Genomic DNA, 14,245 nt, shown 5'->3' on the forward strand with positions numbered 1-14,245 from the left:
AATGCAGCCGCGGACTTGTCGTCTTCATGTGTGTGAGGGAGCGTTCTTATGCGTATGTATGTGTGTGTAACAATCGAATGCAATAAGTTTAATCATCTGCGGAAGGTGACGGCGACAACGGCGTCGGCGTCGGCGTCGACGTCAATATTGGGATGCTTACCAGTGTTGAAAAATGCGCCGCCCACACAGCGCGATCGTAAAAGTACAACGCACCTGCAATGCAAATTGATGATGAAAAGAGAATTCACAACAAACAAAGACAACCAACAATAGCAGTAGCAGCAGCAGAAGCACGACAACGGCAACAAGAGCGGGCAATAGCCCTACGGCAATGTAACGGACAGCGCGGTGACGTCGCGATACCGCGAAACAAGAAATTATGCGGAAACCGCGAGCACTTGAACGTTACTAAACACACATACATACACGAACACAAACACGCAGAAATTGTAAATGCACAAATACCGCCACAAGTACAGGAACTGAATGTGTGTAAGTAAACTTTGCAAAGTCAATGCGACGCAAATGGAAGTGGAAAGAACAAGCAGAGAGCGAAAAGCGCAAGCGACCGCGATGTGCAACGAATCTTTTGCAAATGAATGCAGGCAGCGGCGCTGGCGACAAAAGAAACCTGCACTGTGGTAAAAATTGTTGAAGAACTGCTCCAAAAATTCTATATGAGTTGTGAAATTCGTGGCGCCGCGTATTAAGAGAAACGTCTGTTATTTGCTGTTAATTTATAAATTTGAATATAATCTTAAGGCAGAATATCATACGAGCTTTTAAATAAATTTAGCTTGAAAGATTATACACCTAGTCCACTGTGCGCGTGCAGTGATGGAATCACGAGGCAAGCAAAAAAAATAAATAAATAAAAAATACTGAGTTTGCTCTTTACTGACAGCTCTGCAACGTTAAGGGAACGGCGCATTTATTTACTCTTTGAAAAAGTCTCTCTTTGGAGTTCTTACAGATTGCCCCTTTAAAGCTTTGCTTGAAAATAAACAAATAAATAAGAGAAAAACAAATGATAGAAAATTAAGAATTTTTTAATATGTATTATTGTATATTAGTTTATTATATAAACTAGATTAAGTGCGACTAAAAGTAATAAAGGACTTAATTTATAAATTCTGCAAATTAAATATATAACAAATCAAAATAGCGGTTTGTATAAAAAACTATATAGAAATAATATTTTTATCCAGTTAATATAACGAATTTATTTCAAATATTTTGTTCATTTTTAACAGTATTCTGTTAGTCAACAGTAAAGCTTATCTGTTGGCTCATTTCTGCGTCCAATGTGCGCATCTTTCACCTTTGGTGTTTTCAACATTTCAGTACGACGGTCCCACTGCTACATTACTGGTGTGCGCGCTGCCTCGCAATTGTTTCTAAAATTGTGTTTTTAATTGCTGAAATACATAAATAGTTTATAATGGCATCCATACTACGCACGGGCAAACTGTTGCGTTACTTTGCAGGCTTCACGCGGAACGTGGTGGTCAACTCGGTGCGCGACTGCGAGAGCAACAATCTCCTTCAATCAGCGCCCTGCATGTGCGGACAATTCCAGAAGTAAGTTTCGAAGTTTCTGCCCGGCATTACGCAATGCATACGGCTATTTGTGCAACACGATGCTGAAAAATGACATCACTTGTTGCACTATTATGAATGCCCAATATGATCATTCATTCAAGTGTAATTGGCTTTTGATTTCTTCGAGAAAATAGTATTAAATGCTTGCCCACATTTACATAACCTCAAAGAGTAGATGCTAATAAAACTGACATAAATATTTATTATTTCTCTTTTATTTACTAGTGGTTTTGCTAGCAATGCTGCCGCCAGCAAGGCAGAGGTAACCTTAGATCGACAAATTCGTCGCTTGGATCAGGATGCGCGTCGCATGGGCCGCATATCCAGAAGGGATTTGGAGGAAGTATTGGATGAGATACGCACACATCGCACAGCGACCAGCTCACAGTCGCTGCTGGTCATACGCTGCTGTGGCAATCTGGTGCCCGAGGAGCTGCCTGAAGTGCGCACTGCTTTGGTCCAGGAGATCTGGAAAACTCTGAATGCTCTGAATGTGCCAATGGATATATCGCACTATAATGCCCTTCTGCGCGTCTATCTGGAGAACGAGCATCAGTTCGCGCCCACCGACTTCCTGGCCGAAATCGAGGCCAAGGGCATCGAACCCAACCGTGTGACCTATCAGCGCCTGATCGCGCGCTATTGCCAGCAGGGCGACATCGAGGGAGCCACACGCATCCTGGAGTATATGCGCGGCAAGAAATTGCCTGTGAACGAAAATGTCTTCAACTCCCTCATACTGGGACATTCACAGGTGAGTCCATCCCTGTCATTTCTATTAACAAATCTCAACTGAATCCTTTCAATATATATTGTTTGTTAGGCCAACGATCTGGAGTCCGCTAGGGGCATCCTGGGTGTGATGAAGCAGGCTGGGCTGGAGCCTACTGCCGACACCTATACGACGCTCCTGTGCGCCTTCGCGCGCCACGGCGATATCGAAGCACTGCAATCGACGCTCGCCGAGTGCGAGCCAAAGGAGATCATCCTGTTGGACAAGGATCTGTTGGATGTTGCCTACACGCTGGCGGTGCATGGAAATGGCGAGCATGTGGACGCAGTGTTGTCAAAGCTGCGCATATCCCCCGGCTTCAACCAGGATGCGGTCAACATTATATTGCGTCTGGTCAACAAGGGCCAGGAGGATGTGGCTCTGAAGCTGCTACGACTGATGCCGCGCAACTCACGCGTCAACGGGGAACCGGTTGATGTGGGTGCTTTCTTCATACGCCAGCTGGTCAAAGCCAATCGTCCTGTAGAGAAGATCCTGAGCATTTGTCGCACTCTCCAGTCAGAGGGTTTGAATCCCAAGGCGCTGACCATTGCCACTGAGGCGGGTCTGACAAATGGCGTGATGAACAATGCACTTCCCTTGCTGCACGAGATGAAGAACCTTGGTCTGCCCATACGTCAGCATTATTTTTGGCCATTGTTTTGCTCCGTGGACTCCAACCAGGTGCTGGACGTAGTGCGTCGCATGCAGCAGGATTTCGCATTGAATCCCAATTCCGAAACGGTGCGTGACTATGTCATACCCAATCTGAAGGAGAAGAACTGGGATCGTGTGGTCACCGTGCTCCGGGATGCGGGTGTGCCCAATTCCACCGCCGTTTCGTCTGCTGTCTATGCGGCTCTGACCACCCATCATATAGCGGATGCTGCCAAGATTATGGAACAGAATCGTGCCTACTATATGCCTCTGATCTTCCGTCAGCCGCTCATTTTGGCTCTGGCTCACACGAATGATTTTGCCTCCTTCATACGTTGCGTGCGTCAGGTGTACGAGGGATTGCAGCTACGTGCCGGCAAAGAGGCCACCGAGGAGGCAGCAGAAGCCGCCACTGATGGCGAAGCTCCAGCCACTCCCGAGCGCCAGACACCCGATGTCGTGGGCCAAATTGTCTATGATGCGGCAATCTATTTCCGGCGTGAGCGCGTGCCCACTTTGGAGAAGATATTGCAGGGCCTGGTCAATCAGGGTCTGTCCCTGAGCAGCGGCAAAGCGACGGCGCTGTCCGAGCTACTCGGCTCTGAGATGACACCGAAGATTGCGGAGCAGCTAGGCAAGCTTACCTCGGGCGAATTGGAGCCGATTCCATTGCCCAACAGTGGTAAGCGTTCCCTGGACACATTAACCATTGACGGTGAGTAACAGTGATTAATATTTAAATATATTGATTATATTATCTATCTATTAAATGTTTTTAGAACTGGAACGCTTCATCAAGAATGTCGAAGCGAAGGGCGAGAACTCGAACAACATTAAGCGCCAGCTGCTGAACGCCTGCTTCCGTTCGCAGAACCTTGAGAAGACGTTGCAGGTGATCGAGCGGCTCGAGAAGGACACATTCCAGATCCCAATCGGCATCTATGCCCAGCTCGTCGATCTGTATACGCACCATAAGCGCACGTCGGACGCTCTGGCGCAGTACAACAAGCTGCGCACGGCGGACGCAAGTTTCAAGCTGGATAACTTTAAGACCGTGCGGCTAGCGGATTTGCTGCTGCAGGAGGAGCGTGTGGATGAGGCGCTGCAGCTGCTCAAGGAGAACCAGAAGGAGGCCGCCGTTGAGGCCGGTGAGGGCAGCTTCAATTATGTGAGCACAGTGTGGCGCATCCTCAACAGCATCGCTGAGACCGGCAATGCGGAGCGGCTAAAGGTGGTCTTTGATGCCCTCGTTGCGGGCAACTATGTGGTGCCCACGAATGTGCTGCTGGGGCCGTTGATCAAGGTGCATTTGTCGCGCGACGATATACCCAAGGCCATCGATGCCTTTGAGCAGATCTGCCAGCAGTACAAGGCGACGCCCTGGAAAAACGAGCTGGCCTGCCGGCTCATCCAGAAGGAGGATGCGGCCAATTTGCAACGTCTCACGGATCTGAGCACGAGCATACACGGCGAGGTGAACAGCCTGTACGATCTGGTGTTTTCCTTCGTCGAGTGCGGACGCGTGCGTCAGGCGAGAAAGATTTTGGAGACACCGGGACTGCGCACCCGGCCACAGCGCATCAGCAATGCCTGCGACCGATACAAGAACGAGGGCATGTTGCAGCCGCTGGAGGGTCTCATTGAGGCGACCAAGGATCTGGGTCACATCGATCGCAATAAAATCTACTACACGCTGCTGCTCAGCTACGACAAGGCGGACGAGACTGAGAAGGCGCTCGGACTGTGGACTAAAATGCAAGAGGAGGGGGTCACGCCCACCGATGCATTCCTGCTCAAGCTGGCGGAGCTGCTCAAACGCAAGAATATTGACGTGCCCTTCGTGGTGCCCGAAACGCAGCAGCCGAAGAGCAAACGCAACAAGCCAGCCAAAACAGAAGCTAACGTGGCTGAGCAGGTGGTGCAATCCCCTCCAGAACCCAAGGTGGAACCTAAAGCTAAGGCTGTGCCTGCAGCCAAGCCCATTTCCAACATTGCCGGTTTCCGTCGTGCCATCCAGGCCAACGATCCGGATGCCGCAATTTCGTTCAAGGAGCGCGTCCTCAGCGGGGATAAATTCAATGTGCTGGATACATCACGACTAATTGAGCTGCTGGTGCGTGCCGATCGGTTGAGCGAGGCCACCAAATACGTAGAGGAGCTGCTCGCTGAGAAGCAGCATCCACAGCCAAAGATCTTTAAATTCTATCTGAACAAAATTGCTGCCTCGGGTGATCTGGAGGTGATGCAGCGCATTGGCCAACAGCTCAATGATGAGCAGAAGCGTCTCGTTTCGTTTGACAATCGCTATTGCCACGCCTACATTGTGGCTGGAAAGGCGGAACAGTTCCTCAAGCAGCTGAGCACAGAGATCGAAGCGGTCAAGTCGTCGGAGGAGGCGGGCAAATTGGCCGAGAAGTTCCCACGTGGCGGCGCCGTCGGCATCTTGGAGAAACATCCCGAACTGATTGCTCAATGTAAGTAGATCCTTCATACTCGCTATAAACTGTAAATAATGTGTAATTTCTTGCCAGACGAGACATTGGCTGAGAAATACGCCGCCCACAATCAGCTCGGCCCGATGAACGTGCTGTGGATGCATCTGATATCGAACGGCCAGGAGGTGGCCTCCAAGCAGATCTGGGATAAGCATTTATCGAGTGCGCCGCGTCTGATGTTCCAGCGTGTGCTGCAAACGGCGCGCGAGCAGCAGGACGAGAAGCTGGCCTCCACGGTGATCTCACAGCTGCGCGGCAGCAAGATCAGCGAAGGCGCCATTGGCAATGCGTACTCCTGTTTGATAGACATACAGACTACCAAGGGCAATACGGACAAGGCACTGGAGGTACTGGCCAACGCCATCAAGGATGTCTCCCTCGAAAATATCAATCGCACGGCTCTGCTGCGCCTCAAGCAGGCCGTCGAGGAGAAGTCACAACAGTTTCCCTATACAGTGCCCGAGAAACGTGCCAAGGCGGAGGATTCCAGCTCCTCCTCGAGCAGCAGCAGCGATGACGATGTGACGCCCAAGCGGCCAGAAACAGCGCCCACAAGGCCGGAGCGAGTTTAGATGGTCCATTGATCCATTTTCTTAGCATAATCCTAATTTAGTATGTATATTGACCTACGAGAGGAATGTAAGCAGAATATATAGAGCTATATTTATGTTTTTGTTGCAATGCATTCGAGATTTTTAATTTGAGCTACATATGTATAAGTCCCATCACAACTCGATAATAGCTTCAACAATATTTTAACATCGATTCAAGTTTGTCGATTGCCCGCCAATGGCTCGGGCTCTGGCTATACCCGTTATGGGCGCCACACGGACCGTCTGCTCCGTCATGGTCGGATCACGGGAGTGGGCGCGTTCGCGTGTCCCCTTCGGTGTGATGGCGACGGTCGTGTCAGCACGCTGGACCTTCTGCATGGAGGACTTTAGCTCCTTGGTGAATGTCTGATAGTTGCGCCTGACCATGGCATCGTAGCCCTCAGGCAATTTATGGAAGTTGGCCTCAAAGAACAAACGGAACCATACGGCGAACTCGTAATTGTCCTGGAATTTGCCTCTGACCAGCTTATGGATTGGAATACTCTTGTTGATCTTTAGTTTGTTGAAGCACTGTTGCAACAGGGCCAAATTGTTGATGTAGTGGTTCTCCAGGTAGCACTTAAATTTCACTTTGTTCAGGTTAATACAGTCCGGCACCAGCATGTCCATGAGGCAGCAATAGGCTGCCCCAGTGCACAGATCATCGATCTTCGGAATATCAGTGCTTAGGAATTGATTGCACCAGCTCAAGATCGACTGGCGGGACCAAGTGGTTTTCGTATTATTTGTCGAAATTACATTGATCAGACGACGATTCAATGCCATGTCTACGAAAATTATTACGGAAAATATAGTAAATAGCAACAGTTTGTATCGCTCACCACTCGATTGGCAAAAATTTAAATTTTATGGTATCCGAAAAATTAAAAAAAAAGTATACAGTTATGAGTAAAGTGTATTATAACACCGTTTTGTGAATAAAAGTTATATTTGTAAATGTGCGAAGAGCTCGTTAAATGATCTACTCTCGACTTAATCAAAATATAAACTGAAGCTAAACATTTTTTCTCCTTGAATTTTGTATAAAACGACTGGCTATTTTGTCAACGACTGCTTTATTAACAAAATCGTACATTATTTTTCAAATCTAGCTTGGCGGCAAACTTATCGAATAGCCGCCACAATGACTTGGGCATATCGATAAATATTTCTTAAAAATATATCGGCAATCTTAAGGGCTGCCATACATTATATTATCGCAACCGCTGACCAAGCGGCCGCGTTTGCCAACGTTTAGCTATAAAAATTTTCAGTACCCAGTTTCGACAAGTTACGCATTAGAATTATACATTCGGCATAAAGGATGCCCAACAGTGATGCCGAAAGTGATGCGAGCGATAGCTCCAGTCAAAGCAGTAGCAGCAGCAGCAGTAGTGCTTCCACCAGCAGCACCGGCAGCGTCAGCAAAGGCAGCAGCAGCAGCGGCGACGACAGCAACGCTGGCAGCAGCAGCATTAAGCGGCCAAGTGAGCTGGGAGAAGAAGAAGAAGACGTGGGACAAGCAAACAGGCGAGCGACAAGCAAAGACAAGGATAAGGTTAAGGATGTTAAGGATAAAGTGAAGTCGACAAGTGATAGGGAAGAAGAAGCAGCCAAGTCTGTTGACAAAAATACAGCAAATGTTGCTGACACGTCTGAGCGGAAAGAACAAGAAAATGCCTCTAAGCCTGAAAGTTCTGCAGAGGTAGAAATAAAAGAGGCAACAAGAGATGCAGTTGAGGAACAGCAACAAGTCAAGTTGCCAAGTGAGCAGCCTGAGCAGGCGCAAGAACAGGAGCAGGAGCACAATAAGCAACAGCCGCTGGAAGAGAAGATATTGGCAGCTGCAACCAGCAATGGGAATGGAACGAGCGAAAAGGCCGTTGCTGCTAGTCCCGCACACAGTAATGTAGAGGAGGGAGAAATTACCGATGTAAGATAAAAATTAAAGACTAATATCTGCCCAATCTTTAATTTCTCTTATCCTAATATGATGTCAACTTTGCAGAAGGAGGGTGATGTTCGGCCCGTGGAAGACACAGCAGCTGCCGATGCGAGCAACAACGTGACTAAGGAGCAAGAGCCGCAACTGAAGTCAGTCATTAGCCAGGTGCCGCCGATCAGACAACCGCCGCAAATAGCTAGTCAGGTGCGGAGACGAACTCGCAGTCGATCCATCGACGAGGAGGAGGAGAAGAAGCAGCGACGCCGCCGACGACAAGTATCGCACAGTCGCAGTCGCAGCCACAGCACGAGTCCCTCACGTCGCCAGCGACGCCGACGCACGCGCACTCGCACACGCAGTCCGCGCAGCCGGAGCGTGAGTCCAGTGCGACGCCGCTCCACTTCCATAGAGCGCAGGCGTGCTGAGCGTCAGAAGCGTCACGAGGAGCGGGACAAGCGCGACGAGGAACGTGCCCGTGAGCGTGAAAAGCGTCACCGGCGCAGTGATGAACCGTCCTCTGCAGCAAGTAAACCCAGCACGCCGCCAGCCGAGAATGCGGACAATGCCACCGTCAGCGAGCCAGCGGCCAAGATTAGCGAGCGACAGCGTCGTACTGTCGATTTGCTAACCTCGCGCACTGGCGGCGCCTATATACCGCCGGCCAAGCTGCGCCTCATGCAGGCCGAGATCACGGATAAGGCTTCGGCGGCGTATCAGCGCATCGCCTGGGAGGCCCTCAAGAAGTCCATCCATGGCTACATCAACAAGGTCAACGTCACGAATATCGCAATCATAACTCGGGAACTCTTACGTGAGAATATTGTGCGAGGTCGTGGCTTGCTCTGCCGTAGCATCATTCAGGCGCAGGCGGCGTCGCCTACCTTCACACATGTCTATGCGGCACTGGTGGCCATCATCAACTCCAAGTTTCCAAATATTGGTGAGCTACTGCTGAAGCGTTTGGTTATCCAGTTCCGTCGCGCCTTTCGTCGCAACGACAAACTGGTTTGCATGTCTGCCACGCGATTCATAGCCCACCTGGTTAACCAACGGGTTGCGCATGAGATTTTGGCGCTGGAGATGTTGACGCTGCTCGTGGAGATGCCTACCGATGATTCCGTGGAGGTAGCCATAGCCTTTCTGAAGGAGTGCGGCATGAAACTGACGGAGGTCTCCTCCAAGGGCATTGGCGCCATCTTCGAGATGCTGCGCAACATTCTGCATGAGGGCAAGCTGGACAGACGCGTGCAGTACATGATCGAGGTGCTCTTCCAGGTGCGCAAGGATGGCTTCAAGGATCACCCGGCTATTGTGGATGATCTGGAGCTCGTGGAGGAGGATGATCAATTCACGCATCTAATGATGCTGGACGAGGCCACCGAAACAGAGGATATACTGAGTGAGTGAACTATGGAAACGCTCCTCTAGAAATTCACTAATCTTTCGATTCTGTTTTGCAGATGTCTTTAAGTTCGACGAGAACTATGCTGAGAACGAGGAGAAGTACAAGGCGCTGAGTTGCGAGATATTGGGCAGCGATGCCAGTGGCTCGGGCTCTAGCTCCTCCGGCTCTGGTTCGGATTCGGACAGTGATTCGGATGGTGAATCCGGCTCAGGCAACGATGCAGATGGCAAGAAGGCCGACGCTGGCGATATTATTGACAATACCGAAACGAATCTGATCGCATTGCGACGCACCATCTACCTGACCATCAATTCCAGTTTGGACTATGAGGAGTGCGCGCACAAGCTGATGAAGATGCAGCTGAAGCCCGGCCAGGAGGTGGAGCTATGTCACATGTTCCTCGACTGCTGTGCCGAGCAGCGCACCTACGAGAAGTTCTATGGGCTGCTGGCGCAGCGCTTCTGCAGCATCAACAAGATCTATATACCGCCCTTCGAGGAGATCTTCAAGGACACCTATCAGACGACCCATCGCCTGGACACGAATCGTCTGCGCAACGTTAGCAAATTCTTTGCCCATCTGCTCTTCACGGACGCCATCAGCTGGGATGTGCTGGAGTGCATACAGCTGAACGAGGATGATACGACCTCGTCGAGTCGCATTTTCATCAAGATCTTATTCCAGGAGTTGGCCGAATATATGGGTCTGGGCAAGTTGAATGCGAAGCTCAAGGAGGAAGTGCTGCTGGACAGTTTGGCGGGTCTGTTTCCCAAGGATAATCCGCGTAATACGCGCTTCTCCATCAATTTCTTCACATCCATCGGCTTGGGCGGCTTGACGGATGATTTGCGTCGATTCTTGAAGAACGCGCCCAAGACAGTGCCGGCCATCAATGCTGAGCTGCTGGCCAGCGGTAATCCGTTCAAGGATCCAAATGCCACTGGCGAAGCGGCTCCAGCTGCCAGCTCGTCCTCCTCCGACTCCTCCTCCTCCAGCAGCAGCAGTGACGACAGCAGCAGCGAGGTCGACACCACCAGCGACGAGGACAGCGACAGCAAGTCCAGCTCCAGTTCCGATTCCAGTGAGCCGACGCGCAAGCGCAAGTACAAAGAGAAGAGCGTTAAGAAGAAAAAAAAGAATTCGAAAAAGCAAAGCAAGGCCAAAAAGTCCAAGGGCAAGGAGGAGAAAGCAAAAAAGAAGTCAGAGAAGGCCAAGAAAAAGGAGAAGAGGGAAAAGAAAAAGGCAGCTGAGAAGAAAGCAAAGCGCAAGCGCAAACACGCAAAGACGAGCAGCTCCAGTTCGAGCAGCGCTGGCAGTGGGGATGAGAGTGACAGCAGCTCCTCTCCCGCCACATCCTCCGGCAGCGACAGCAGCAGAGAGGAGCCGCAGGCCAAGATTGCGCGCACTGATAACAACAGCAGCAAATCGAAAACTAAATCTGCATCCCGGAGCAAGCAGCCGGTTTCCGATGACTTCAACCTGGAGGGGCCTGACGGCTCGCCGCCAGCGCGTCAACAGCAGCACAATGGACACGGCCACAGCAGGCGAGAGACATCGCCGGCCAAGGAACGGGAGCGAGAGCGTGAGCCAGAAAGGGATAGGGACAGGGAAAGGGAAAGGGAAAGGGAGCGCGATCGTCGCGGCAGACGAGCCGAAGAGGAGAGTCGCAGCGGCAAGAGACCACGAGATGAAGAACGTGAGCGTGAGCGAGGACGCGATAAGGAGAGAGAACGTGACAGAGATAGGGAGAGAGAGCGTGAACGCGAAAGGCACCGGCACCGCGAGCGGGATCGCGCTCGTGAGCGTGAGCGTGAGCGTGACCGTGACCGTGAGCGTGAACGCGACCGTGATGCACGACCGTCACGCCGAGAACGGGAGCGCCGCGAATCACCCAGACGCCAGCAGAATAGACGCAGCGTATCCAAGGAGCGCGGCTGAGCAACAGCAGCAGCATCTAAGCCGACCTCCAATGCATTTCCCATCTAATCTAATGTCGAAACTGTGTACAAAGAAACGATCTAAGCCCAGCAGCAACAATTGTAAATGTACAAAATATATCAAAAAAGCAACAACAAAAATCATGCTTACTTAATTTTTGACTTTTTACTGCATTTCATATTCACATATACATATATAAATCATAACATATCATATACAAATGGAGAGCAAGACGGACATGGCCGAAGCCAATATACTCTTCGAATGAGTATAAAAACCTAAGAATTCATTGATCTCTACAACTTGATAAATTTGGTAAATCATATCATAATTTATAAAATAAGTCTCTTCTCCTATAGCAGCAAGCAAGCATATAGACTTCATGAATGAGTATAAAAATATAAATAACAATTGATTTATTTACAAAATTTAAATGAACAAGAAACCAATATACCCTTTTCACATAGCGAATGAGTAACAAACTTAAATAATAGTGAATCTATTTACAAATTCAAGTCAAAATCTGTGGATTCGCGATGTTATAAATGTCTCGCTGCAAACTTATAATAACTCTCGATCTGGCGCTGGTCGAGTGATGACTTTTGCCTGGTCAAGACCATTTCGAAATCCCGCAGCTCAATGTGGTTGACATTGAAGTCTCGCTGGAAGGCCTCAATGGCTGCCTCATTGCAAAGGTTGCACAGATCCGCGCCAGAGTAGCGCTCGGTGCGTGCGGCAATTTGCTCGAGCTGCACGTTGGCATGGAAGGGCATGCGTTGGGCATGCAGCTGGAGTAGAGCCAGACGTGAGGCCAGGTCCGGCGCCGGCACATGGATGAGTTTGTCGAAGCGACCGGGACGCAGCAGCGCATCATCCAGCATGTCTGGCCGATTGGTGGCGGCCACCACGAGAATGTGCTGCACATTGTCCCCGCTCACAATGCCGTCCATTTCGGTGAGCAGCGTGGAGAGAATGCGTAACTGGACACCACCGCCACCTGAGCCATTTCCCATCGTGCGACGGCCGACGAGCGAGTCGATCTCGTCCAAAAATATGAGGCAGGGCGCATTTTTACGTGCTGTGTTGAAGATTTGCGTAATGAAGCGCTCCGCACAGCCCACATATGGAGAGTAGACCTCCGCCGCTGAGCTGGCTATGAAGGTCATGTTCGCCTCCTTGGCCAGGCACTTGGCAATGGAAGTCTTGGCGCAGCCAGGCGGACCATAGAGCAGCAAGCCCTTCGGCAGGCTCAAGCCAAAGCGGGCATGGGCCTCGCTGTGGCGCAGAGCAGCCAAGACGGAGACCTGCAGTGTGCGCTTCAGTGCAGCCATGCCGCCAATCGACTCGAAGCCAATGGAGAGTTTTAGCACTCTCACATCCGTAGCTCGAGAAGCACTCGGCTGGAGTTGCAAGAGAGAATTCTTTAGTAAGAGAGCGAACTCGGCTGGCGTGGGCGACAGGTTGAGCATTCTTTGCTGTAGTTGGCGTAGGAGAAGTGTTAGATCCGCTATGACATAGCCCTGCGTTTGCTGTGCCACATAGTCCAGCAGTGCCGGAGTAAGCCGTTGCAAATTCTGCTCCTGCTTCTCTTCGAGCTGTTGCTGCCAGAGTCCCGCAAACAGTTGACGACGTTGCTGCTCCGTAGGCATGTCGATGCAGATTTCATGACCGAAGCGACCGGCACGCCTTGCATGCGGATGCACTGCATTGGGCGCGCTGCTGCTGGCCAGGCACAAAATGCCGCGACTGCGCTGCGGCAGCTCGTCGATGAGCTTGTAGAGCTGCGCTGTTATGCGCATGGCATTACCCGAGTTCCGGGCATCAGAAGAGCTAGTTGCCGGACACAACAGCTCCAGATCCTCCAGCAATATGACAATTGGCTGCTTCGGATGCAACAGCTGCTGAAAGGAGCGAGCCGAGTGGAAGATGCGGCGCAACTCCGCTTCCGTTTCGCCGGGCTGAGAGCGCAGCACTTGGGAGGCGGTTATATTGAAGCAATTGCAGTTGTGTCGATGCAGAAGCTCGGCGAACAGGCAGCTCTTCCCGGAGCCGATGGCGCCGACTAGGAGAGCATTTAGAGGTAATCCTTTGAATTGCGCTCGTCGAGAACTCTGCAGCAGCTGCTCTAGCGCCTGCAAGGGCGCCTCAAACCCGTGTGGCTGAAAGCGTTTGATGCGTGGCAAAGTTGTGGCCGCTGGCAGACGCACGTCCGAGATCTCCAGCGTCGTCAGCTCGAAGCAGCTGTTGGATGCCGAATCTGGGCCCAGGACATCGCATATCTCAATGCTGGCAATGCCCAGTTTCAGCAGCCGCTCGTGTTGCACATGGCAACCTTTCGTCAGCTTCAGGTGACGCATAAAGATGGCCACATCTTGATGCAGTTGCTGCAAAGAGATTTGCGGACGTCGCAATAGTTGCTCGGTAATATGAACAGTGCAGATCACTCGTTCCACATTGGTTGCCAAAGCTAGGGGCTCGAGGCAGCATACACGTTGTTTGTTGGCTACGAATCCTGCTGATGCCACCACATCGTCCACAAAGCAACTCTTTTCAGCTCCGCCGCGCTGCTCCACTCGACAAACGGTGTAGCTGCCATCCTCAAGCACACATTTGCACCAAGCGCCATTGATAGCTATCACGTCATCCTCCTGGTAGGGTATGAAACAACGTTGTAGCTCTAATTCGCTTTTATCCAGCAAATTTAGCGGCAAGATCATCCAATTGGAGCACATGCCGCAAAACAAAACATAAACATGTGGGGAAATGAAGAAACTCACCTCTTGGCGCCATTTAAAAAATTACCACTGCAAAAATAATAGTTTTTAAGATGTCTATTGG

At 50.6% G+C, this 14,245-nt stretch overlaps 4 protein-coding genes across 4 annotated transcripts; 2 read left to right on the forward strand and 2 right to left on the reverse strand.

Annotated features, from left to right (window-relative positions):
* Positions 1–1,335: 1,335 nt before the first annotated feature.
* Positions 1,336–6,211, forward strand: LOC6576110 (leucine-rich PPR motif-containing protein, mitochondrial). The gene is made up of 5 exons (XM_002002074.4): positions 1,336–1,581; positions 1,828–2,356; positions 2,426–3,746; positions 3,811–5,505; positions 5,563–6,211. Exons 1-5 carry the CDS (start codon positions 1,442–1,444, stop codon positions 6,096–6,098), a joined length of 4,221 nt encoding a protein of 1,406 aa, XP_002002110.1. The 5' UTR covers positions 1,336–1,441; the 3' UTR covers positions 6,099–6,211.
* Positions 6,190–7,164, reverse strand: LOC6576111 (microtubule-associated protein RP/EB family member 2). The gene is made up of 2 exons (XM_002002075.4): positions 6,962–7,164; positions 6,190–6,907 (listed from the first exon to the last, which is right to left on the reverse strand). The coding sequence occupies exon 2, from the start codon at positions 6,903–6,905 to the stop codon at positions 6,282–6,284; it is 624 nt and encodes a 207-aa protein (XP_002002111.1). The 5' UTR covers positions 6,906–6,907; positions 6,962–7,164; the 3' UTR covers positions 6,190–6,281.
* Positions 7,165–7,319: 155 nt separating this feature from the next.
* On the forward strand, positions 7,320–11,547 carry LOC6576112 (pre-mRNA-splicing factor CWC22 homolog). The gene is made up of 3 exons (XM_032729160.2): positions 7,320–8,052; positions 8,128–9,463; positions 9,525–11,547. The coding sequence occupies exons 1-3, from the start codon at positions 7,444–7,446 to the stop codon at positions 11,405–11,407; spliced, it is 3,828 nt and encodes a 1,275-aa protein (XP_032585051.2). The 5' UTR covers positions 7,320–7,443; the 3' UTR covers positions 11,408–11,547.
* Positions 11,548–11,808: 261 nt separating this feature from the next.
* Positions 11,809–14,181, reverse strand: LOC6576113 (cell division cycle protein 48). The gene has a single exon (XM_002002077.4). It carries the CDS (start codon positions 14,137–14,139, stop codon positions 11,947–11,949), a length of 2,193 nt encoding a protein of 730 aa, XP_002002113.3. The 5' UTR covers positions 14,140–14,181; the 3' UTR covers positions 11,809–11,946.
* Positions 14,182–14,245: the final 64 nt, after the last annotated feature.

Source organism: Drosophila mojavensis, unplaced genomic scaffold (genome assembly GCF_018153725.1).
Source record: "Drosophila mojavensis isolate 15081-1352.22 unplaced genomic scaffold, ASM1815372v1 contig_36, whole genome shotgun sequence".
In the NCBI taxonomy this organism is placed as follows: Eukaryota; Metazoa; Arthropoda; class Insecta; order Diptera; family Drosophilidae; genus Drosophila; species Drosophila mojavensis.